The sequence below is a fragment of the Sabethes cyaneus genome, chromosome 2 (genome assembly GCF_943734655.1).
Source record: "Sabethes cyaneus chromosome 2, idSabCyanKW18_F2, whole genome shotgun sequence".
In the NCBI taxonomy this organism is placed as follows: domain Eukaryota; kingdom Metazoa; phylum Arthropoda; class Insecta; order Diptera; family Culicidae; genus Sabethes; species Sabethes cyaneus.
The window spans coordinates 14,365,344-14,390,930 of NC_071354.1; the positions used below are offsets into that span (position 1 = coordinate 14,365,344).

At 39.4% G+C, this 25,587-nt stretch overlaps 1 protein-coding gene across 1 annotated transcript; it reads right to left on the reverse strand.

The window, feature by feature from the left end:
- Window positions 1–7,951: 7,951 nt before the first annotated feature.
- Window positions 7,952–23,120, reverse strand: LOC128734544 (ADP-ribosylation factor-like protein 5B). Its single transcript, XM_053828799.1, has 6 exons — window positions 22,387–23,120; window positions 10,439–10,554; window positions 9,754–9,846; window positions 9,028–9,153; window positions 8,844–8,953; window positions 7,952–8,770 (listed from the first exon to the last, which is right to left on the reverse strand). The coding sequence occupies exons 1-6, from the start codon at window positions 22,430–22,432 to the stop codon at window positions 8,722–8,724; spliced, it is 540 nt and encodes a 179-aa protein (XP_053684774.1). The 5' UTR covers window positions 22,433–23,120; the 3' UTR covers window positions 7,952–8,721.
- Between the last annotated feature and the right edge of the window lie 2,467 nt (window positions 23,121–25,587).

A 25,587-nucleotide genomic window follows, 5' to 3' on the forward strand; every position in this document is an offset into this window, starting at 1 on the left:
CCACTTTCCCCGCTGATAATAACAGCAATATTTACAGGTGGGATTTACTACAAAAAAAGGGTAAAAGCCTTGAGGATTGTAAATTTTAAATGTTGAAAAATTACCTTTCGGTCGCATCGCATTGCAGGACAACCGTGCTTAGCAGGACTCCTTAATCCCCTGTTCCGCTCTTCAATAATCCACCATTTACCCACAATAGACTGCGCTTTCTATTATCGAGGTCCGGTGATAGCGACGGTAGATAATGCAGCTCAACTCGGTTGGTCCTGTGGCGGGTAATTATCAGCCTTTTTCACTTCTTATTTTCGCTAATTGATAATATACCACCTCGTTATAGTTAGTGTGGTATTATCAGTAGATCATCATTTTGTCTGAAACACGAGGCTGGTGGATTTAGTTACAAACTAAAACGACAAGATAAGCTTCGAGGCAAAGTTTCCGCTGTGTACAGTAAAATTTACTACAGCAATAATAACGGGGAAGATTTCTGCTAGCTGAAAATCTATGAAGAAGTTTAAAAATCTGTCGTTTTGATGATATAGTGATTTCCAGCTTTAAAGGCCCATGGTACACACATGATAATAACATTATATTTGATTTTTGAACAGAATAGGGATTTTTTCGAGTATAAAATTTTAACATCCTAGAAGTCAAAATGTAAACAATAATTTATCGAATTACGGATCAAACTTTCGTATCTTCATCCTGCAATCCACCCACAGGCTGATAAAGAAAATTTTAATGAACTCCAGTTCAGCTCCCGGTGTCGTAAAATAGTTATTCGCAATGCAAAAACAACCGTAACCTCGAGTAGTGCACCGATTGCAGACCCATTACGTACACTATTTCATTCACCTGCAAACGCAAGTGCGCACCCTTGCAGCAGGGACAGGGGCCACCTGCCACGATATTGGCAGACAATATTGCCGTTATCAGTGCCGTCAGGCTTTTTACAATCGCGAAGAGAAAGAAAAATTGTTAGTTTTCAGAAACACGTTACATTAAATGCACACACCGTGCGCGAAACCGAACCGCAGGTTAGTTCGTCCGGTGTCTGCAAATTGCATATTGATAGTGCGAGATAACGGACAACCTTATCGATGCACAGCACAAACCCACACACACTCTCCCGCTGTTGGGCGGTCCTGTTGCAATTTTATTTTGCAATGTGTATTGCGGAACGAAAAACTATATCACTGCAATGTGTTTTGAAATAAATCAATGCATTATTCAGGTTTTTGTTTTTTTTACTTTTGTAGTGTATTCAAAAAAAATTACATTTTTTTGTACTTTGTGTTGTGTTTTGTATTATATTGTTCCGATGCAACCCTAATCGCGCTTCAGTTTTATATGAATTTAAATTTTTTATGATGTTTATTATTAACTAGCTGACCCGACAAACTTCGTATTGCCACAAATTATAATGTACATAATTGTACATAATGTACATCTATACCTATAAAAAAGGATTTCTGTCTGTCTGTCCCTATGTTCCTTTTAGAATCGAAAACTACTGAACCGATCGGCGTGAAAATTTGCATGTAGGGGTTTTTGGGGCTACGGAGGGTTCTCTCGATGGCAAAAGACCCCTCCCCTCACTAAGAGGGGGGGGGGGGCTCCTATACAAATCTATGCCTATGAAAAAGGATTTCTGTATGCTTTATGTTCCTTATAGAAGCGAAAACTACTGAACCGATCGGCGTGAAAATTTACAAGTAGGGGTTTTTGGTGCTAGGGAAGGTTCTTATGATGGTTAGAGATCCCTCCCCCCACCAAGAGGGGGGGGGGCTCCCATACAAATCTATACATATAAAAATGGATTTCTGTCTGTCTGCCCGAATGTTCCTTATAGAATCGAAAACTACTGAACCGATCGGCGTGAAAATTTGCATATAAGGGTTTTTGGGGCCAGAGAAGGTTCTTATGATGATTAGAGACCCCTCCTCCTACTAAGAGGGGGGGCTCCCATACAAATGTAACATATATTTCTGCATAACTCGAGAATTAATCAAGCAAATGGAACAAAATTTTACATGTGGGTGTTTTCGGAGACAAGAATTTTTTCTATGGTGAATTGAAACCTCTCCCCACTTTAGGAGGGTGGGGGCTCCTATACAAATGAAATACAAATTTCCTCATAACTCCAGAACTAATCAAGTAAATGGAACCAACTTTGGCATGTGGGGGGTATTGGAGGCAGGAATTTTTTTAATGATGGTTTGAGACCTCTTACCCCTGTGGTAGGGGGATACACACTTAACAAAAAGCTCCGAATTCGGTAAAATTTTACCGAAATCTAAACAGCTGAACGTTCGGTAAAAATTTCGATGGTGCCAATCGACGTTTACAGATCATTAATAATGTTTGGTGCAATAAAAAATTTTACCGAACGTTCAGCTGTTTAGATTTCGGTAAAATTTTACCGAATCGATTAAGTGTGTAAGGACTCTCATACAAATAAAACAGAAATTTTTGCGTAACTCAAAAACTAATCGAACTCGAGAAATTTTAGACTTTTTCATAAAACATTAATCAATAACAAGACCACCAAAAACTATCAATAGTAACATTAGATAATTCAGTGCGAGACGGCCACAGGCCGCGAGTGTTGCTGGCGACCTGCCGTCGGAAGCGCCGGCCACTGCGAGGGGCAGCCCCCCGTAGAGATCACCTCTATCTAGGTTTATTTATTTTCCTAGATCTACTGACCTCTATTACTTTCCTTCAGTTGGGTCACCCCTGCGAAATGGTACTTTCTACGAAAAGATTTTCCGTGAAATGGTACATCCCGCGTAAGGTTTTTCGTGAAATGGTATTCTGCGAAACTCTATATTCCGCGTTATGGTCAACCGAGAATTGTTGTTCCGCAAAATGGTATTCGGCGAAATGGTTTGTAATGATGGCGAATATTTAAATGCTATCCGCTTTATTTTATCAGGCATAGCAATGAGGGGAGTTGTTTTCTACTTCACTGTGAGGAAAATTTGTATATTAAAACACCCATGAACTCTTCAGAAACTTGCAAAACTCAAGATTGTGACAAAGGTCATCCGAGATTCACGATTTATGTACAACACAGTTTAATTTGTGGCAATACGAAGTTTATCGGGTCAGCTAGTTGTATATAAATCGTGAATCTGTCACAATCTTGAGTTTAGCATGTTTCTGAGGAGCTCAACCTTAGTTTGCTCATTTTGCCAGTTACGTCACTATGAAAGCATGGGTAGTTTAATTAACAAATTTTCAATTTTTCCTCACAGTAAAATAGAAAACAATCCCCCCATTACTTAGCCAGATAAAATAAAGCGGATAGCACTTAAATATTCGCCGTGATTGTTTTACATTTCTCCAAACACCATTTCGCGAAAAACCTTAAGCGGAATGTACCATTCCACGGAAAACGTTTTCGTGGAAAGTACCATTTCGATCCAAAGGGTGATCCTCTCCTTACTCGTTGTCGCTCGTTCGGACCCAACTGAAGGAAAGTCATAGAGGTCAGTAGACCTAGGAAAAAAATAAACTTAGACAGAGGTGATTTCTGCGGGGGGCTGCAGATAGTTTCTGGTGGTCTTCCCAGGTAACCAATAAGCATTAAAATAAGCAGTAAATCAGTCGTTTATTAGCATCCCTGGCGTTTTATACTGCAGGTTGTTGTTTATCAGCTTTTTGACTGCATAACTGTTGTAAATTGGCATCCACAATTCTATTTAAATTCTTCTTGTTGGTAACTAGCTGCAAATAAGCATTGTCAGCGCTATAAGAGGGCTAGCAGTAAAGTAGCCGCATATTTTGCCAAAATAGCATTTAAGTAGCATTTAAGGCAACTTAAATGCTTATTGGCTTGCTTTTAAATTGCATTGGAAATGCTTATTGGTTACCTGGGTGGTTATTGTCTGAGTCTTTGTTATTGAGTTACGCAATAATTTCTGTTTTGTTTGTATGAGTGTCCTTATTCCCCTGCCACAGGGGTGAGCGGTCTTAAACCATCATAAAAAAATCCTGCCTAAAAAATCCCCCACATGCCAAAATTGGTTCCATTTGCTTGATTAGTTCACTAGTTATGAGGAAGTTTAGATTTCATTTGTATGAGAGCCCCCCTCTTATAGGTGGGAGGGGTCATAATTCCCGTCCTAAAGAGAGGAGCGGTCTCAATTCACTATAGAAAAAAAATGTCACCATGATTAGACAATGAGGCTTCGTCAGCATCTGGATGTACAGTTTCCGGACCCTTGCATTTCCACCGTATTTTGCCGTTCGTCACGATTTGTAGGCTTCTGCATTTTGTACGTATACAATCCCCCTTGTTCCTTGGGTTGGGGTGAACGGAAGACTTGGATAGATTCAAGATAGATTAAAGCTTCCACGACACGCTTGTAATCCTGATTACTAATAGAAAATCCATTCTGATCACATTTCTCCTTCCGTTCGATGCTCAAAGTTTCGCAGTAACATATAACCACACGATTCACAGTTGAGTGCACGGTTCCGAATTGTTTTCCAATGTCCCGATAAAATAGTTGAGGATTTTCTAGTTGCTTGCGCTAAATCAATCCGTGACAGCGCTAGTGTGCATTTAATCGTCCATATATACTAGCGCCAGAAGCACGCTGTTGTCACTCCAAAACTGGCTAACTTCAATGATCTATTGATGTCCTTGTTTGTAATGGGATACATGAGAACTTCGAAAGTATTCAATTTTCTTCGAGTTTAAAACATCAATAAACAATTTTTAAACAATCAATATCATGCCCAATCAAGAATCACTTACAAGAAAATCATGTGGAAAATTTTGTCAGAATTTTTTTCTACACGAAAAGAAAATTTATCCTAAAAATTTGTTTTGATGCCAAATGACTTTTGCACCACGGAAGAAAAGCTGTAGAAAATTACCCATTGGGTATTTTCTCTTGAAAATTTGGGTAGGAGTAGTTTAGAGTGTATTGTTTTCACTGTATTTTTATCGTCAGTTTTTCGAAAATTGAAAAAAATGGCGTCACCCGAAAAGCAACGTCGCGAATTTATTTTGCGCAGGCATCTGGAATATCCTCAACTCTCTTATCGGGAGATCGGGAAACAACTCGGAAACGTGCAATCAACGGTGAGTCGTGTGATTAAACGTTACTACGACTGAGCATCGAACGGAAGAAGAAATGCGGTCAGATTTAATCTATTAATGATCAGGATCACAAGCGTGGCGTGGAAGCGTTTAGGCGGAATCCCAATGCTTCGGTCAGAGACGTGGCCAAAAAGTTGAATCTGTCCAAGTCTTTTGTTCAGAGAGCTAAGGACCGGGAGTGACTGCATACGTACAAAGCGCACCGTTCGTGATGAACGGCAAAATGCGGTGGGAAAGTCGCGGGCCCGGAAACAGTACACCGAGATGCTGACGAAGCCTCATTGTCTCATCATGAATGATGAGACTTACGTCAAGGCAGACTTCCGGCAGCTTCTGGGGCTACTGTACTTCACCGCCTAGCACAAGTTTGAAGTTCCGGAGGAAGTAAGGATGCAGAAACTTTCAAAGTTTGCCAAGAAATACATGATTTAGCAAGCGATCTGCTAATGTGGCTAACGGAGTGCGCCGTTCGTGACGACCGGGACTGTATACTGGCAGATCTGCTTCAAGGAGTTTTTATAGAAGCGTCAGCTTCCTCTATTGAAGCACCTCAACGGCCCTGCGATCTTCTGGTCGGATCCAGAACCCCCCCAACGCAACTAACTAAGACCGGTCGAAAAATACTGGGCTAATATGAAGCAGGCACTACGGAAGCATCCCAAAGAGGTCAAATCTGAGAAAGACTTTAAGAAAAAGTGGGTTTCCGTACAGAAGAAGCTGCAGCGAGATGTTGCACAAAACTTTTTGAGTGGAGTTAAGCGTAAGGTGTGAGCATACGGTTATGGTACTGAAGGTGATTGAAATAAATCTGCCAAAAGCTCACTAATGGGTTATATTTTATTTTCTGAAAGTTTGAAAAGGATCGGTCAATTAGGTAATTTCTACAGCGTTTCTTCCGTGGTGCAATTTGATGTGGGACACCCTTTGATACTAAAATAATGTTCAATCGAGAAAGGCAGAGGTTTAGATGTCCCAAGTAACAATCAGGGTTTTATTACACTTTTACGATGGCATTAAAGACCAAAATTAGTCTTGAAGACCACCATAAGAGTACAATAAAACTCACATTGCTGCTTGGGGTTTCTACTTTCTTACTTTCTTTCGGTCTACAATTTCTCCCTTTTCCTGGTCTTAGTAGATACGTAGATAGGTCAAATACTGATTTTGAAGAATTTTTAAAGATAAAAAAAAACTACGTTTACGGTAAACGTCATAGAAAGCTTTTTATCTCTAAAAAATTAAATTACTAAACGCGATTTTGCCTGGATATTTCTGAATCTTAAGCATATTTTATTTATGTTAGAATGTATTCTGAATTTAGGAATATTCTATATCCCTTTTTCTTATATATTCAATACTTGAAAAAGCTTCTTATACGACCAGTTTAATGCAACAGAGACATCTAGGAGTGAAGGCAATGAAATATTACCGGTAGGAAATATTTCACCCAGCAAGAGCTATCATGAACGAAATTAAAAACATTCCATTCAAGTTTTCTAGATAGAATGTTTTAAATGATATTGAATGAAATGTGTCATGATTAGGGATGGCTGATAATCACGATTTATACGCAATTTTACATCAATATCGCGACCAGTTACAAACAGTTTAATGCATGACTTCTTTTTGTTAACATATTATGCAAAATATGAAAAGCTCAACTGTAATTTGTACATTGTGAGTAATATAGATGATGATGATGATGATGGAGCCTACCTAATTACCCAGGGGTCAGTCCCGGCGTAGCGGTTAGCATTCACGCCGAGGACCCGAGTTCAAATCCCAACCCCGCAGAAGTCAGTCAGATAATCTAACAAAAAAAAAATACCCCTACAAAGGTTTGCGGTAGTCGATATATCTAATAGACAATTAGTGAATTTGAACCAGATTAGCAAACAAAACAATCTGATTTTCAACGCAGACATCGCCTCTATTCTACATACCAATTGGAGCCGGATCCGATCAGAAATTGCGCTTCGATCGAAATACAACGTATGCTACAACACTCGTCGATCGGAACAGGCCCGATCGGAATTTAGAATAGAGGCGTATATTTCGAACGAATCTTTATTTCGTTCGACTTGTTTCGAACGAGATGTTTTGCGCATTTGATTTGGCTGGCAGGAATTTCGTTCGAAAAAACATTCGTTATAAAAAAAAGATTAGCGGTGAAAGTCGATGCAGTCCTGGCGAGGTAATTCCTGCTGTAGCCAACAAGCAAAGCACAAGTCCAACCTTCAACCCAGCTTGAGACTTATAACGGCATCCTCACCCAGGGAAATCAAGAAAATTTCCAACCCGAAAAAATTCTTGACTGGCTAGGAAATTATACATCTAATAACAATCAGAAGCATCCAAACCTTCCTTCCTGAACACTTACGAATTTGTCAACAACTTAGCAGTTAGATCAGATATTTCTAATAGAAAGAACAGTTAAATTTAAAACTAGTCTTCTATATCTGTTTCTATATCACTTTGTATCAGGGCTTAGTCTGCATGACCGCAAATGCCCACGACTTCCGCTGATAATACACCTCCGAATCTCACGATTGGTATCATTGTTCGGCGTCTCAAAATCAAACGCATGATTTTATTTTGTAAACGCTGTAACATCGATATTTGTGATTCACTCGCTAAAAATAATAAGGAAGTGCAAAAATCTAAGTGGGGAGAGATGATTGATTTCTCGAGATGAATGTTACTAAAAGCAATCAGCTCTTTTTTTCAAACGACAGAGATTTCCATACTGTCGCAATCGTATCTAGTAGCTGCAAAAGTTCACAAATTTCACGCAACATATCGTTACAAACGAAACATCGAAATACCATCTTTTAATTTTACAGCTTTTTTATTAACTCATGATGTAAGTATATTTTCTCTCTTCGTTTTTTTACCTCTCCTAATGTTGTTTCGCCTTTTTTCGGAACGTTTTCACGGTCCTAGCATTAAATTATATTTCGGAAATAAAACACTTATCTATGAATCGGGAATACAGGGCTATAGGGGAGGGGACTTTGCCGGGGCAAGGAAAATGAGGACCATATAGGGGCTTAACCCCTATAGGTTTTTTTACTAAAGCTTAATTCGTTACAGCGCACTGCCATCAATCGTTCATTTCTGTCTCTCTACGTGGGTATGGTTTATCGCCCTCCTATTTTACAAAATTTCAACTTACGTACACCGGCTCGCGTCATCAACGGCGAACGGGGGAAGGAAAAACGGGGGTAGGATATTATTCTAATAAAGTATTATCATCAACCATACACATCGATGCACAATCGAGTAGGTAGTTCTCAGTTACGTTTCTTGTTTTGTCTCACTTCAACAGGTTTATGAGTAATTTGTTACTGCGTGTGTCGCAATTTGTTACAGTAATGTTGATTTTTCTTCTAGTTGTGTATGTGTCTGTGTGTGTATTTGTATACAGAGGTTAGGGATCAATCTTGATTAGCTTCCAACTCTCACTTTTCTCGGGTGGCCGACGCGTCGATTGACTTTTTTTCTCAGATTGCAGCGCATATGCTCGATTAGAGGTTCAGTCAAGCCGACGACGAAAAACTGCCGGCGAACTGCAACGGCACTGAGCTGCCTTACTCGGGAGGGTGTCATTTCTTTTTAATCCTTTGAGCTATCCACTCGAGACCCTGGTAGAGTCTAAAAAAAGAAGAACATTATTAGATTTAGTTGGAAACTCAACAAACATTCCCGCTTGGGGGATTAGACCTACCCTTCACCGGTTAACGCACAGCATGACTGTATGTGCCACTGGTGCTTTTTGATTGAGGTCAGGTCCAATTGTTTGGAAATTTCAGCTGCACTCATTGATTCTTTTAGATCCTGTTTCGGAACGAAAGGATTATTTTAATTGAAAAGTAAATGTTTCGGTGATTTTCTGGCTCCTTTCTTCTTACCTGCTTATTGGCGTAAACTAACAAACTAGCCTTGGTTAAGTCTTCATGCTGCAACATTTTGTACAACTCTTCTCTCGTCACTGCTAACCGCTCCCGGTCGGTTGAGTCGATAACCATTATGATAAACTGATAGCCCAAAGTGTTGAACCCAATCCGGTAAATTTGGTGAGGTGGAAATAAGCGTCGAAAAACAGAAAAAAAACATGAGAATTCTATGTTTACAAAACAGTTGTTGCACGGTTGATAGTGTTCATAAACACCATTTATGTGCGAGGGTATTGTGGTCGTATTAAAATAAAAAAACGGGACGTAAGGCGCACATGTTTGTTTAAAAATAACCGACTCCCGGCGTAAATAAGCTTATATGGCATCGTGTAAAAGACGCAGCCAGTAAAGAATAACAAAAACGCATATTAGGGTGTGCCCAATTTGTTCCGGTGGAATAATGGAAGCAACTAGACAATGCGGGTTCACATATACGGCACCCTAATGCACATGTTTGCTTTTGCTTTATCATCCCGAGTTTACCACTGGATGCGAACGTGCCATCCCCTTCGTGCATGCACTAAGCTCGCGGGTACAACCGCGGCTCAACGAGCGCAGATGTTGACACGTGAATCCAGCACGGTGCGGTGGCGGTTTTCTCTTCCGTAATTTTTATTACAAATGCTCTAATAAAGAACCTAACCGATAGGGAGCCTGTGGCCCAACTTTAATGAAACTTACCTCTGTATTTGTGTAATAGGTACTCCATGCTGCCCGTAAGCTCTGCTGACCGCCCAAATCCCACACAAGGAAGTGAATATTTTTCCACACGATCTGGTAGCATTTGAGTTAATTAGCAAAGAAAAGGTAAAGGGGTTAGTTTCTTATTTGTTTGAATCATTAAACTGAGCTATTATTCTTTGTGTTCTATAATTCCAATATCTGTAGTACAAATATCAATACAACGCAGCCAAGCAAACGCATTTGACGACGATTAAGTTATCCGCACTAAATCTCCGAAATCATCGATGACAACCGAGCAACAAGAGGACACACAAAAATCGGATTAGCCAACTGTGTTTCTGCTCCGGACCGTATTGGTTTAGGGACATCCTTTATCCCATCATCCAGAATGAACGGCAAATGGGTTTCCAAATTTTCTCGACCTAGCTTTCTGAACACGTACGTGAAACGAACAAAAGGATACACATTTTGAACAGCATTAAAGCTAATTCCTATTCATTCCGATGCAATGGCCGGGTGCCATTGAGCAGCGCACAGTGCTCACAAACATAGGAACGCATAAACGCAGCCGGAGGGTTGACAATCAGTCGGATTAGATGACACAAAGAAAAATAGCTTCAGTTGATTGGCAGGATTTGGCTTTTGGTCCGAAGAAACGGTGCCCTGCCGCACGGATACGTACCTCTTCCACGTTGGATCCGATCGTCGGACTGGTGTGTACAACTTCATTCATCAGAAACTGGTACAGGATGGTGGTTTTGCCGGCGTTATCTAAGCCGACCATCACCAGTTTGTGTTCTGAATAGAAGGGAGAGAATAAAAAACGCAGATGGGATGTTTTAATAAAATCGTAATTTTTATTCTAGTAATTATTCTAGGATTCGACAGAATCTTGATTGCAGATTTTTCGAAATGCTACCGAAATGCGATGAACCGGTAAGTTAATATCATCCTCAATAATTCACACTCAGTTTCATATTTCCAACAACGATAAATTTGCCCGCCTAAAAAGTACGTGTATAACATTGGGATTACAAGTCGGATTAATTATGCTTCTGCCGGTTTTCCCGAACACTTGCCCTGAAAAAAGAAGCCTAAAAAGCCCCCCCTCATTTTACAAACAAACAGGTGCAACCAAAACCACAGCCGTTTCAAGAGCTACGTAAGAGCAGCACCCATCATCACCAGTCTCACGCTTCAACCTTCCAGCGAAGTCAAAGTCTTAGAAATCCGATCCGACACTGCAGACAACCTAGCCGCTGCCTGTCATCGGTTTTGTTGTAACTTAACCAGCCAGTGCTAATCAAATTTTACTTTGAACAATTTGCCCATTTCACCCTGCCATTGACGATAGACGGAAGAGTTAGAGTGGCGGCGGCAGTTGTCGGCGGCCGTTATTAAATTTCCTTCTTCGCACTGACTGTCTCGATTCGCTTCCAAGCCCGTTGTTTACATCTGCAGCTGGGTGTGAAATTGAAGCAGGACTCAACGTCACCATAATTCCGCAAATCGAATAATGAATGGCCCATTTTTTGTTTCTTGAAAGAGTTAAATTTATAATTGGAGGGAAATGGGAAGATTTGGAATTGTAATCTGATCTCTGTAGACACTGGATCAGAATTTTTAATAACCCTCTGAGTATGGTACGCATAAAGTTATGAGGTTTATCTTGGAAAAATTATAGTAAATTGAAGAAAGAAAAAATATTTTTACCTGGTTAGATTTGATTAGTTATTTTATTATTAAGACAGATACAGATTTCGCCTACGACTTGCAGCCTTCATCAGTATCTGTTTCAAACTGACTGACAGTCCTATATTTTTTTACGGCGAACGCTTTTTTCTCCTTGTAAGCCCATTTTTTAGAAATTGCTGCCAGAACACATTGATCGTGATGTTCAAAAAGAAGTTGAAGTTTTGTTGAAGTGTTGATAAACACCTGAATGAAATCGATTAATGTAACCTGAATAGATTTTTCCACGGGACCAAATATAGAACTACTATTTTGCTGCGAACTTAATTTTTCACGAATCCCCATTTGGAAAACATTCTAACAAACTGATGGGAACTGATTTTATGGAACATGCAGCTTAGAATAAGCGGTTCGTTTGATTCGCAATAAAGACAGTTTGTATAGTCTGTTGGTCCACAAGAGGAATGTGCAGCTCGAGATGCTGGTCCACACGACACCCACTCAATGTTCTGTTCCATATTCTCTGTTTCGGCAATATTTCTTAGCTCAAATCTAAAATCTCAAATCTTAAAGTAGAGAGTGTTAACAAGTAATGCGTTATGTGCGTACATGCCGATTGACGAGCAATATGTTATTAAAAAACGGGACTGCTGTTGCTCAGTCCAGCCTACAATCCTATTCTTTTGCGCTTTCCTAAATAAAAACTTTGCTGCTATATAACAATACTGAAAAGAATGTAGCAACTATGCGCTTCAACTATATTACAAAATTTCACAAAATTTTCTGGTTTTTATTAAATGAACATCAAAAAACTACTGTTCCTCCAGCAGTTAATTAGGCTGAAGAAAGAGAAGCAATCACGAACGGGTAACCGCTCTCGATGCTGGCTTGAAAAACACATAATTTTGTTCACATTTGCTTATTCTAGAAATTTAAACAACTGTTAATACAGTACCACAGAACAATACTACTTATTTTAATCAAGGAATAACACAAAAATTCCATTCTGACATGAAACAATAAATCATTTTTCATTCATTCAAAAACGTCAATACAAAAACCATCTGATTGCCTTTTGGTCTGCTGGTAAAATACAGTAATCCACCGAATAGGCTCTTAGGTGGTACTGTTTGCTCATCGCAATGTCTCAGGTTTCTTCAAAAAGGTATATTTATCGCGATTATAACTTAAATTTAACAACGTTTTATTCAGTAAATGTTATTCAACAAATCAAACCACCCCGTTAGCTTCGAGGTATGATGCTGGTCTAACAAGCCAAGACGTTTAAACCCAAGGCTTTGCTTTTATCCAACCGATTGGTATGAAAAACGTGTCTCGAATAGAGTTTAACCATAATTCATGAATATTGTTCAGGCTACCGCTTAATAGGCTGTAAATACCCTCACGTATCCTATAATAAACATTTCAGATTAAGTCACTCGAAAGCTTTATCGCAAATCCGTTGGTTTTCTTTGTCTAACGTAATGTTGCCATAGCATTATCAGTTTGATGCAATCTACACTGACTTGAAGCCAGCGTTTGACCGCGTGGACCATGCAATTCTGCTGGCTAAGCTTGACAAATTGGGTGGTGTGTCCGTTGGTTTAAAAACCTGGCTTGATTCTTATCTACGAGAGCGCAGAATGGCTGTAAAACTTGATGCGTCCCTATCTCCCCCTGAGCATCTCAGGGTAACACGTTATGACCACTACCGTTTTCTTTGTTTATGAACGACATATCCCGATTATTACCGCCCAGCACTGAGTCTTCAAAATACTGATTGCCCGGTTTTCTGAATGGTGCGCTGGCAACTGTATAACTATAAGCGTCTCAAAATGTACCGCCATTAGTTTCTCCCGAAAAAACATATATATTGATGTACGATTATCGCATCAATGTTCAAATTTTGCAACGTGGTGATAGCGTTACTGACCTCGATGTTATGTTGGATGATCGAATAACGTTTAGACAACATTATGAGATGATTATCAACAAAGAAACTCGACAACTGGGAATAGTACTAAAGATTGGCAAAGAATTTCGAAGCCCTGGAACATTGCGCGCTTTGTACTGCTCGCAGGTTCGTTCCATTTTAAAAACCAACAGCGCTGTTTGGGACCCCAAAAGACTGACTAAGCATTAACGTCTCAACGAATTGAGAGGATTCAGAAACGTTTCGTCAGGAAAAATTGCCATATGCTACCTTGTCATCTAGCGAAAACCTCTGTACTTTAATTGGCGTTACTTCACTTGATCAGAGCGGAAAGATTTTGTCGCTTCTATGGCACACAAGATGCAAGTCGGAAGATACGATAGCCCTTCTGTACTTTCTTTATTCCAGCTGTATTTCCCATTGCGCCCTAAACGACATCAACAGTTTTTACGTATAGGAACACACCGTACCAACTATGGCCTGCAGGAGCCAAACCGACATTTGGCAGCAGAATAAAATTGTAGTAGACTACATTTTTGTAATTTAGTGTAATTTGCTATTCTGTCCTAAAATGTATTTATGGTTAAGTTAAGATGTAAACCCGTAAAAAAAATTATATTCAATTTTGTAGTATAAACAATGCATCTACAACAGTTTTTATTGCAGCCATTGACACTTATGGTAAATTTATTGTAAAAGTGTCTCAGACTCGATTTTTGTCATATTATTGTTTTTAATTTTATGCAATAGAATTGGTCATATTTCGTCACAAAATTACTGCTTTTTTAATATTTTATTTTTTCGCTTAAAAAAATTACCATAAAAGGACAATAACTTTCACCGTAGATGAAAATTTTTATTCGCGAAAAAATAGATTTTTTTATTGTTAAGATACTTAACAACCCGTCATTGTTATGGTAGAATCTCTTAAAACCATGAAAGTTATGGTGGACTACAATAAGTTTGATGGTTTGGTTATCGTTTCTGACGATAAGTTTTATTGTTTTTATTGTATTTTGTATCCTACTGTTACCATAATTTTTATCTTCGTGCTGTGGTATTTTTTTTTCGGGAAGTTCACCATGTAATGCAAAACAACTGAAAAGATACTGGGTTTTTAAGCCACTTTGAGGATGCGTGATTTGGGCAACTCAAGATAGTTTTTCCCAGCCAGCTTATTTCATTTAGACTAACGAGTCGATTGAAATTATTCAATAAATATCAATACCAATATTTCTGTTCAATATAAAGAAAATGCAACAATCTTAGTATTCTATAGTATGCATGGCATGGTTTAATGTAAAACCTAAAAATAAAAATAAGAAAACTTATCCAATTTAATTCTACTATGTGTATTTTATTCAATGACAGATACGTATTTCGCCTACGACTTGCAGGCTTCCTCAGTGTCTGTTTTCGAACTAAATTAGCCAAAGCAATTTTACAGTTTTTATAGGAGCTTAAGGTTCCTTGCTGCTGGTATACAAAAGGTGATAGGTAAAGCGATACATTGTTTGCTTAAGACTACCTGTGTCAAACGATACAATGTTTGCTTAAGACTACCTGTGTAAAGCGACACAATGTTTGCTTAAACTACCTGTGTAGGTATACACAGTTGGTGTAGGTAAACTGATAATATTGTTAGCTATATTCTACTGGTAAACTAATTCTATTGCAGGAGTCTGAAATCTAAAAAATAAAATGTTAGTTAAATGAAGGAAAACCTGACAGGGTCTAATGGGGTTATGCGAAAATTGTGAAAAATGTGAAAAATGTGAAATCGGGATCCGAGGAAGGGTGAAGTTTTTTAACCAGAAGTTGTTACGTCTGTGTGTATTCCTGTATGTCTGTGTTTTGGCACATATTTGAAAAGCCAGGAGTAACCGTTTCCAGGGTCTTTATTTAGTAAAGTGGAGGAGCACCTCTTATAAATCTCTAAACTCTCCGCTACATCCATCTTCCACGCAGAGCAGTTGTTAATTACTTTTGCGTTGTCAATGGTCAGCGGATGGTTGTCGTTGAAGACGTGCTCAGCCACTTTAGATCTAAATTGGTGTGTCAGACCTTTCTCGGCATCTCTTGATGCTTTTGCTACCTCTGCCAGGTGTTCTTTTGTTCGTGTTTCCAGATTCCTTCTAGTCTGGCCGATATACACCTTCTCGCATTGTGGGCAACTGATTTCATACACCCCGGATTTTCTTTGTTCTTCAATCGGGTCCTTAGTTGATCCCAACTTATTTTTGAGCTGGTTGTTTCGGCTCGTGTAGACTAGATCAATTCCAAATTTCCTCATTTTCTGACGGAGAGGGCGTGTAATGTTTCCGTCGTATTCTACTGCCACTCTCTTGAGTTCTGGTGTGATTGGTGTAAGTGTTGTTAGTGATTTCTTGTATTCGTCTCTTCTTTTTTTGGAAATCATATTCTGGATTGTCGTTTCTTTGTATCCGTTCAGTTTAGCTATTTCAAGAATATGTGCTAGTTCTTTTTGTTTCCCTAGCTCACTTAACGGTAATGTTTCCATCCTATGTATCATGTGATGGAAAGCTGCCATTTTGTGTTGGTGCGAGTGATTAGATGAGCTAGGTATAACTCGTTTGGTGTTCGTTGGTTTTCTATAAATTTCCATTTCTGTTTCTGTGCTTTCAATTTGTCTTATTATTATGATGTCCAAAAAAGGAAGTTTTCCGTCTTTCTCTAGTTCATATGTGAAGTGTATGTTCCTGTGTGTACCGTTCATGGCTGCTAGAATGGTTTCCAGCTCTCCTTTTTTGATGATGCTAAAAATGTCGTCGACGTAGCGCCACCATCTTGTTGGGAGTACTTGGTCTTGTTCCAGCTTGTTTTCAAGGTTAGCCATGAATAGTTCGCACAAAAACGGTGATAAAGGATTGCCCATTGGTGCACCTTTTAGCTGTTTGTAATAACTGTCCCTGAATGTGAAGTAATTCTCCTCCATACACAACCGGGTCAGCTTCAAATATCCTCCCACCTTTTTTCTCCATGCGTTATCCTCATGCTGTTTCAATAGCCAGTCTTCCAAGAGGCTTATCGATTCTTTCACGGGGACGCTTGGGAATAAGGCCGTAACATCGAAAGAGACCATTATGTCGTCTTCTGCTAGTTCTCCCGATGTTTTTAGGTACTGGGCGAATTCTCGTGTACTACTGACAGAACGGCTCGGGAATTTTATAGGCATTCTTTGGAACTCGGTTACCAACCACTTGGCAATCTTTTCCGTGGGTGATCCGTTTGCCGTGATTATTTCCCGCATTTCCGTTCCTGGTTTGTGTATTTTGGGTTGTCCTTTTATTCTGGGTAATGTAGGGTTTGAAGTTCGTAATTTTCCGATATCGTCTCCTAGCGTAGGTTGGCAACACAGACATACAGGAATACACACAGACGTAACAACTTCTGGTTAAAAACTTCACCCTTCCTCGGATCCCGATTTCACATTTTTCACATTTTTCACAATTTTCGCATAACCCCATTAGACCCTGTCAGGTTTTCCTTCATTTAACTAACATTTTATTTTTTAGATTTCAGACTCCTGCAATAGAATTAGTTTACCAGTAGAATATAGCTAACAATATTATCAGTTTACCTACACCAACTGTGTATACCTACACAGGTAGTTTAAGCAAACATTGTGTCGCTTTACACAGGTAGTCTTAAGCAAACATTGTATCGTTTGACACAGGTAGTCTTAAGCAAACAATGTATCGCTTTACCTATCACCTTTTGTATACCAGCAGCAAGGAACCTTAAGCTCCTATAAAAACTGTAAAATTGCTTTGGCTAATTTAGTTCGAAAACAGACACTGAGGAAGCCTGCAAGTCGTAGGCGAAATACGTATCTGTCATTGAATAAAATACACATAGTAGAATTAAATTGGATAAGTTTTCTTATTTTTATTTTTAGGTTTCGTATTCTACTAAGACGTTCCAAAAACTTCAGTCAATCATGGTTTAATGACCAGTTCGGACATTACAATACCAGGAATAGATAAAAGAAAGAACACGAAAATCCCATCTGTCGGATGAAATAAAAAAAAGCAAAGCCTTGGACTTAAACGTCTTTTTAAGACTTGTCCCTTCTTTATCGACAGACTTCTGTTATAGTACAGGACAATTACGGGGTCAGTGCTACGATCCTACTGATTCTATCTAGCAAGCACCGAAAATCGAGCATACGATGCATGTTATAGACCAGCATCGTACTTCGAAGCTAGCTGGGCTGTACAAAGGAAACACGGGACAGAAAAAGAAGAGAAAAGAAACAGAGAAAATGGGAAAATGAATGTGGAAAAGAAGGAAAACGAGACTAGAATAGGAATACGAAAGAAAATCCAAAAAGTAAAAGAAGAATAATGAGAGAGAATAAAGAAAACTGATAGCCGAATCGACCAGAACAAAATATGAGAGGAAAAATATGACAAGAAAAAAAGAAAAACGAAAGGAACAGCATGGCACAATGAGAAGGAAAACGGAATATGTTCCGTTCCAAATAAAAAAGAGGAAAAAAAGAAAATTGGAGAAAGGGAAAATGAAGTAATAAAAGAGGAGACTAGACAGAAGGCGAATGAAGGAAGAAAAAAGCGAAAAGAGGAAAAATGTAGAAGAAAATGAGCAATACGAGAAAGAAGACGAGGATAAATTGAACGGAAAGGAAGAAAACCCGGAACAAAAAAAGCAGTGTCGCGAAGCCCACACTCGTGTTGTTTAATTTTCTAACACACGCGTACTCATCATAACGAACGTGCCGACATAAGCGTCCCTTTCGGACTCTCGCTCGTACTTATTCATGCATAGCGACAAGTTTTTGCGAGTGTGTGTTCAGCTAACAGCTACGGTCACCGCTCTCGTTTTTCGTTGCAGCCCGAGCTCGAGCCCGAGCGTTGCAGCCGCTGAAATCGATTACTCGCGACGGTTTGCACTCCCGTCGAGCGCGAAGATGAAGAAGAAAAGAAGAAGTAATGCACAATTTGTATCCCAGTGCGCCACTAGCCTCACGGGTAGCTGATTCCTCACGAGTTTTTTGACTAGCGAATAAGAAAATATGCAGGAAGACGATGTGAGGATGTGCGTGTGCGAGTGTGTGGGTAGCAGAATGTCTGCACACAACAACGGCGGCTGTTACTTTTACACTTGCGTGTGCAGTATAAGCGTTGAATGCTATGTTTCTGCCGGATTGCCTGCCGGATTGATTGTAGTAAATCAACTGGTTTTTGGCATACCTGTCGTTTTTTACTACAGGTTGCTGTATATCAGCTTTTTGACTGCATAGTAGTTCAAGTTTGATGAAGAACCGTCTGGGTGTTAAACGTCGTTAAGACTAGACCCTGCTTTATCAACATCAACAAAAATTTTCCTCTCATTTCGATGCCTGCTCCTAATCACACCTTCAACAGCGACAATAAAAACCATACGCAGAACACTCCATCCCCTTGTCGTAATCCTGTGCGCAATTCGAAAGTACTCAAGACTGCCCCCAAAACACACACGTTGCACATCACTCGCTCCAGGGTAGCTTTGACCAGACGCGTCAGCTTGTAAGGAAAACCATGCGTGTGCATCATCTGCCAGAGCTGTTTGCGCTCTACTGTATCGTATGCTGCCCTGAAGTTCACGAAAATATGAGACGTTGACACATTGTACTCTCGACATTTCTGGAAGATTTCTAGGAGAGCATTCTAGTATTTCTAGTATTTCTTGAAGAGTACATTCTAGGCATCGTTTATCAGCGTAATGTCACGGTAACTACAGCAATCGAGCCGATCGCCCTTTTTGTAGATGGAAGAAACCGCACGTTCCATCCATTCCTCAAGTTGTTTCTCCTGCTCCCAAATCCTTAAAATTTGACGCTATTCGATTTCATGATTGACGAAACGCGATAGCAGATTTCAACCAAATCCCACAAATTAAATTCTACAAAGCTTCTATCAGATCCAATTTTCCTTTCGCTGATAAGTTCATGTTGCAAGAAACCCGTTTTTGTGATGTATCCGTCCATGACTATAAATTCCTTTTTTATCCATCATGAAGTCCCGTGATGGTCCAGTTACATTTTGGTCAGATCTAGCCAGCTATACTATTCCTGCCAGGACAAATGAGTCCAGTTCATCGCAAAAAAAACTTGTAAATCCACCTAATCGTCCTCAGTTCCGTCCAATAGCGTTGTACTGAGTGGTAAGGGTTGGAATGGGGAAGGTATCTAGGAAAAAGCGCCCAACAATCCCAACATAGTTCTAGCTATCCGAAGCTCTTACCTAGCGCCTCCACGTGGCTAATACTGGGTAATACTTCAATTTGTATAATTGAGTAACCAAGCTAGGAAGTGCGGGTCGTGTGGTTTTCAGTTCCTAACCTTATAACTGTAGTTTTAGGCAACCACACTTTATTTTCAAGTGTTATATTATTTAAACTAATATTTTTTGGTAAACTATCCAATTTCAGAGCGAAAAGCGCTATATCATTGGTCACATGCAGCCCGGCTTCTGGTTTAAATGCCATTAGTTCATCCCCGAGGGTTCGGAGAATCACTTAACCTTTGATAGCAAAAATACTCCCAACGACTGTAAATATAAATCAATATCTATATGGGAAGCGTTAGGTGCGGGAGGTCCACGCCTTCTTCCTTTCCCTTGATTTCAAGGAGTTTAATGGAATTAGGTATTAATTCTGATTCTAAGACAACTAAGTCAACTAAGTCTATGGTAGTGAACACTGACAATTCCACCAACTTCACAGAGCGAAAGATGAGGATAAGGGAGGGTCATTGAAGTAACGCTAAAGAAGTAATCGGAGCATTACAACCGAACTAAAATATGATTGATTGATTGATATTTAGAAAGTGTTTCGATTTAAAGAATAGTTAACGAACGGTTGGTTATCGACAGACTTCACTGGCGGCTGTTAGACAGGATAATTTCGGGGGTTTGTTAGACCAGCGTAACAGCGTTCGTGTAATCAGTAATTTTTGACCCTAAAAGTACTTGTCAGTTTGAATCTAAAATCAAGTTTAGCAATCAAGCAGTAGATAAAACTTTGAAAATAAAACTGAAAACCGACCCTCATGGAGTGTGCAAGCGCACTCTAAGTTTATTTAACGAGGTAATTTGGATTTCGCCAATCTGAGTTAATCAATTAGCGTTTAGCGAGTGTCGAGCTAACTTTTTAGGGTTAGCGAGTGAACGGTTAACGGCGCTAATTTTTCGGCTAGCGGTGTCCACCACTAGTGGCACTTGTTTGGAATAAACATACAAATTATCGCACGCTTGCAAGCAAAGAGTATCTATGAGTAAAATACATTAAATGCTTAAATAGTAAATAATTTTACAATTTCATCACTAAGTTACGGGTTGAAAAAAATAATAACAAAAATCATAGCTTGAAAATTTATTATCAACCAAACATGAGTTCGTGCTAACTTGAATAAAAAATGTACACTAATCGTTCACAAACAAAATGTGATCAGAAAACTTTTCCAAAACATACAAGTCGAATATTTACACAGCTGACCAGCAACCGGCACGTCATCAGCCATCGAGAAACCACAATTGACCGACTTCTGTTTACCAATTTTGTGATGTAACCAACTGAAAACGCTCACACAGTCACTCTACACTGTGTAGCAATAATTAAATCGATGATTATGTGTGCGTATCGGTTTGTGTCCGTCACCTAATAGGAGGGACAGACATAGCCGATCTGACTAAGTAATAAACCAAAATTTGTGGTTTTCCTAATCCTGCGCCTCTCGTGTGCCCCACATATGCACGGGAAATCTAGTTCCACTATCAGCATTTGCATCGAGGGGAAACGGACTATACCAAACAGAGTAAACAGTTGAAACCGCAGATGGGTGCGAACTGACGCGCTCATTTGTCACGCACGCGGTATACATGCAGAGTCCACTGGCGACGAGTGACGGTATAAGATAGAGAGACAGTGAAAGCGCAAGTGAGCTGATAATTCAATTGCACGTCTTTAAACCTAAGTCGAAAAATTGCGTTGCACGATGGCTCACTTTCAAAATAACCACTATGAATGAATGTTTATCCTGAGACCAAATAATTTGCTAATTGTATTACCCAAACTCAAACTGTTATTATAAAATAGCCAAGTCAAATGTCAAACAATTGGATTATTTGATTACCTCTCTGTCTAAACCACATATTAAAGCAAAAAGAAATAGAATTTCAAATCGCCAATACTGGTTATGTCATGTAGGCAGTCTTTACCAACGGTTTACCACCTGCAGATTAAGTTGGGTGTGCTTTAAAATTGAACCCAATACACAATATGAACACACACTTAGTTACCAACTTGTTAAATAAAAACCTTTCCCAACGACTGCCCTGGAGCTCCGCCAGAAATGTGAGTCAGTAGTAGAGCTTGGGAAAAATCGGGACGACTACTTTTAGCTACCAATAAGGATTTTGACACATGCCAGACCAGTTTAGATCTGTCGGTTGGATAAAACGGAGACTCGTTAGGGCGCAAAATGTGTTCGGTGCATTTGTACGGGCGGCGCGTTTACAGGTCACTGAAAGCAGCTTGTAGGTACCTGTCAACATGTCAGTTTCAATTTAACTGGTAGCTATTACAGCTTTCGAAGCATAACTCGAATGCGACTGTTCGGTACCCTCAATTTACAGGACAAGGCGAACACCAAAACAAGCACCGATGTTCGTAGCTTGCTCTCCTCAACTTGCGCGAAATATGCGGGCAATAAACTCTGACAGAAACGCTCCTCACACGATCACGATACGCATCATATTTCACTCTCACTACTTGATGACGCTAATAATAATTGACACGAAAACCAAGAGTAATTAAAGTTAAAGCTCGGAAGCTCTCATTAATTAATCATTAGCTTCAATAGTACTACGCCTTTGTTAGCTATAGTTACTCGAACGCAAATACTCGCAAGCAACACTCGACGAAAGAACCTTGATCTACAACGCTAGCAAACGAAAGGAAAATAAACCTGTTCAAGGACTTACCTTCATTTCCGAACAAACTCCAGATTTTGGCGAAGAGTAATCCCATTGTGATGCAGGTATAGCGCAGACAAGCAGCTTGTTTTTTCTCTGAAGTAGCTCAACCTAAATCACAACTAAATTCCATAACCGCTTCCGTCCTTCGTATTCTGGTTATTAGCCCAATGTGTGTTGCACAAAGTGTCGCCTTACTCAACCAATCGAAGCTAGGAAACAGCGTTGTTTACTCCGCGTGGTTGTGGCTATGCGTGTAAATTTGGTTGAGTTTGAGACCCCGACCGAGGTTTGCTTTCTTCGCTCTTGCTTAGCCAAATCCGTATTCACAGTGCGCAGAAAACGAACCCAAAAAACCACTACCATAAAACGGGGCTCAGGTACTGTTTTTTCTCCGTTTTCTTTCTTCACCTGTCTTGACTTATGTCTCAGTTCGAGACTGCACGAGTGCAGCGAAATTTCTCAACTTGTGCAGCTTCCATCAATAATTTCGAGGTGAGATATTTTTTTCTGCTGGCAAACGCAGAAATACCCGACGCCATAAACGGAGATATGTAGTCGAATTAAAGCACGCACATACACGGTTCACTTGGGTTCACAGTTCGGGAAACTGATAATCTTTTCTTAACAGAATCTGATGGTGGCACTTTAAAAATTGTAAAACGAGCACAGCGATACGGAATAAAAAGGTTTACGAAATTATTTCACTTCTCTTGCTGTGGCTGACTGACTTTTCCCGTCTGTTTTCTGCTGGCTGCTCTAAATTCGAGTGCCCAGCAAATGGCATTTTTGACGTTTCTCTCTTTCGTTCGTTTGCTTTGCCTTTTCTCGTAACGTAGTTTACACAGCTAAAATGCACCGTTGCTGTAAGTGAAGGGATAGGAATGTTGAAACAATTATTTCTTAATAATTTTGAAATATTGCGCAGGAAATACTGCGGTATTAAATACAACAAAAACAATTTGAGCTCATGCCTGATTAAATTAGCATAAATTTGGTACGGTCAGCGCCAAATGAAAATGAAGTAAAACTAAGTAAAAACTATAAAATTTCTGAGCACCGTTGGTTGGTATTGATTTCTATTAGAGAGTGGTTTTAAACCTGGAAATTCATTCGCCACTTTCTGAGCAACGTGAAAAAAAAGTTTTTCACAAAATTTTTGTCCTAACTGCTTCTTTTTCAAAATGTTGATTATACTTCGTTTGCTAGAATTTTTATTATTTATTGCTGATTGCAAGAGAAAATTTGTATTAAAAAGTGTGCAATCACTCATTAAAGTGTTATCTTAGAAGCGATTCACACTAAAATAGCTCTTTTGTGAGCATTATAGATAATTAATTAAAAATGAAGCACTTCTGACAAGTATAATTTTTCTTGCTATCAGCAATACAGTCAGGTCACTTTTTACGCAAAAGATACGTCCCGCGTAAATCAAAACCGCGTAAAAAACCACGTAAATTCCAAAATTCGTGTAAAAAAACCGGGTAAATTTCGAAATTCGCGTAAAAAAACCGCGTAAATTCCAAAATTTGCGTAAAACCAAAATTTCGCGCAAAAAAAAACTTTTCGGATTTCAACAGTACGCGAAAAAACAGACGTTTTGAGCACGTCCTCGTAAATTTCGAAAATCGCGTAAAAACCACGCACAATCCAAAATTCGCATAAAAACCTCGTAAATTCTGAAATTCGCGTAAAAAACCGCGTAAATTCTGATATACGCGTAAAATAACCGCGTAAATTCCGAAATTCGCGTAAAAAGAGTCGCGTAAAAACAAACCACGTAATAGAAAACCGCATAAAAAGCGACTTCAGTGTACTTCCGTAATACTTTTATTGTGCCGCCATTCTACACAACAGTTTTTCTATCCCTGTTGTTGAGTAAAACTTTCGCGGTGACATGGTATTTTTTCCGCAAAAGCTAAGATAAGATTCCAACAATATGAACATGAAGGCATCACATGCCTATGGTTTTACCGTAAAGTCTTAAGCCGTGTTAAAAAGGTATGTAACTTCCGAAATTTTTCTAAAAAGTAACAGATCTCATATAACTCCGAGACAAGAAATGGTTGTTTTATAGTTTAGGCAGTGGCGGTGGGCTGTACGCCCAAGGCGATTTCTTAGTTGCCCATACCAGTAAAGTTGATTGTTAGTGTAGGGTTGAGCTATTATTAATGTCAGTGAATACGACCCTGCAATCATGCTTCACTAAAATATCACTACGGTAACTGTCAGCAATCTCTATTCGGCCAGATTCCCGTAATTAAATTTATTAAATTAAATTTTAATTTTAAATCAATGCAACATTCAGCCCTGAAGAACAGACAAATCATATACGCAATTCCTACCCCTCGAAAAATCAACAAAACATTTCCTCTCTCCAAAGAGTGCGATCGCATCAAAGAGAATCCAACGAGAACAAAGAAAACAACACTCTCGCATGTTTTGACATTTTTGTTGTCGTTCTCTTCTCGCAAGCGCCACCTCACGCAGCAAGTTTCTCACAACAAGTGATTCGCGATTCGCCTCACCCTCACCAACATGTCGAATCAGGTTTGCTGCGGGTGATTCTGTACTGCTTGGCTTGCGTGCCTTTCTTTCGCAGATGTTCCTCCTCACGAATCGCGCAAGTTTCGCAAGGTATATACGGTGGCAATTGGTGACCAGTGAGACCGAAATTCGGCACGGAACAATGGCCGCAGCAGCTTACGGGAGCAGCATCAGAAGTGCTTCGCCGATAGTCTCTTCACGGTGGAAAGTACTAGCGAGATGGCCCTGCTCTGCTCAGCAGCCGCGGCAGCAAAAGTGAGAAGTGGAAGAAAGTAGTGTATTTAATTTTTGGCAAGATTTTCCCGATTCGGGTAAAATTTTCTGTTCTAGTTCGTTGAATCGTGTACAGAAACTATTGTACTTTCGAATGTGGGATAAAGTGTATTGTGATTTATTGTGGTGGATAAAAGAATATAAGGGAAAATTTCGGATGAATCTAAAAATTTTAAGGAAACTGTTTTGTGTCCTGTGAAGAAATTATACGAGAATAAAACTGGTTTCAATTCAGTATATTTAATAGTGAAAAAAAAGTTGAAATCGTGCTTGTCTGATTTGAGAAAAGAATTAAAAACAACCAGTTCTAGTTAAAATATTCTGGAAATTCGAGAAATCAGTGTTCTGAATTGTTTGGTGTAATTGATAATCCAGTGGAATAGCAAACTA

What these genes read in the sequence shown, in the direction of transcription:
- LOC128734544 (XM_053828799.1), bottom strand. Translation starts at nt 22,432, where the DNA reads ATGGGATTACTCTTCGCCAAAATCTGGAGTTTGTTCGGAAATGAAG. An exon ending in GAGTTTGTTCGGAAATGAAG is followed by an intron (nt 10,555 to 22,386) that starts GTAAGTCCTTGA and finishes CCTTCTATTCAG; the next exon opens with AACACAAACTGGTGATGGTC. An exon ending in TAGTTTACGCCAATAAGCAG is followed by an intron (nt 8,954 to 9,027) that starts GTAAGAAGAAAG and finishes GTTCCGAAACAG; the next exon opens with GATCTAAAAGAATCAATGAG.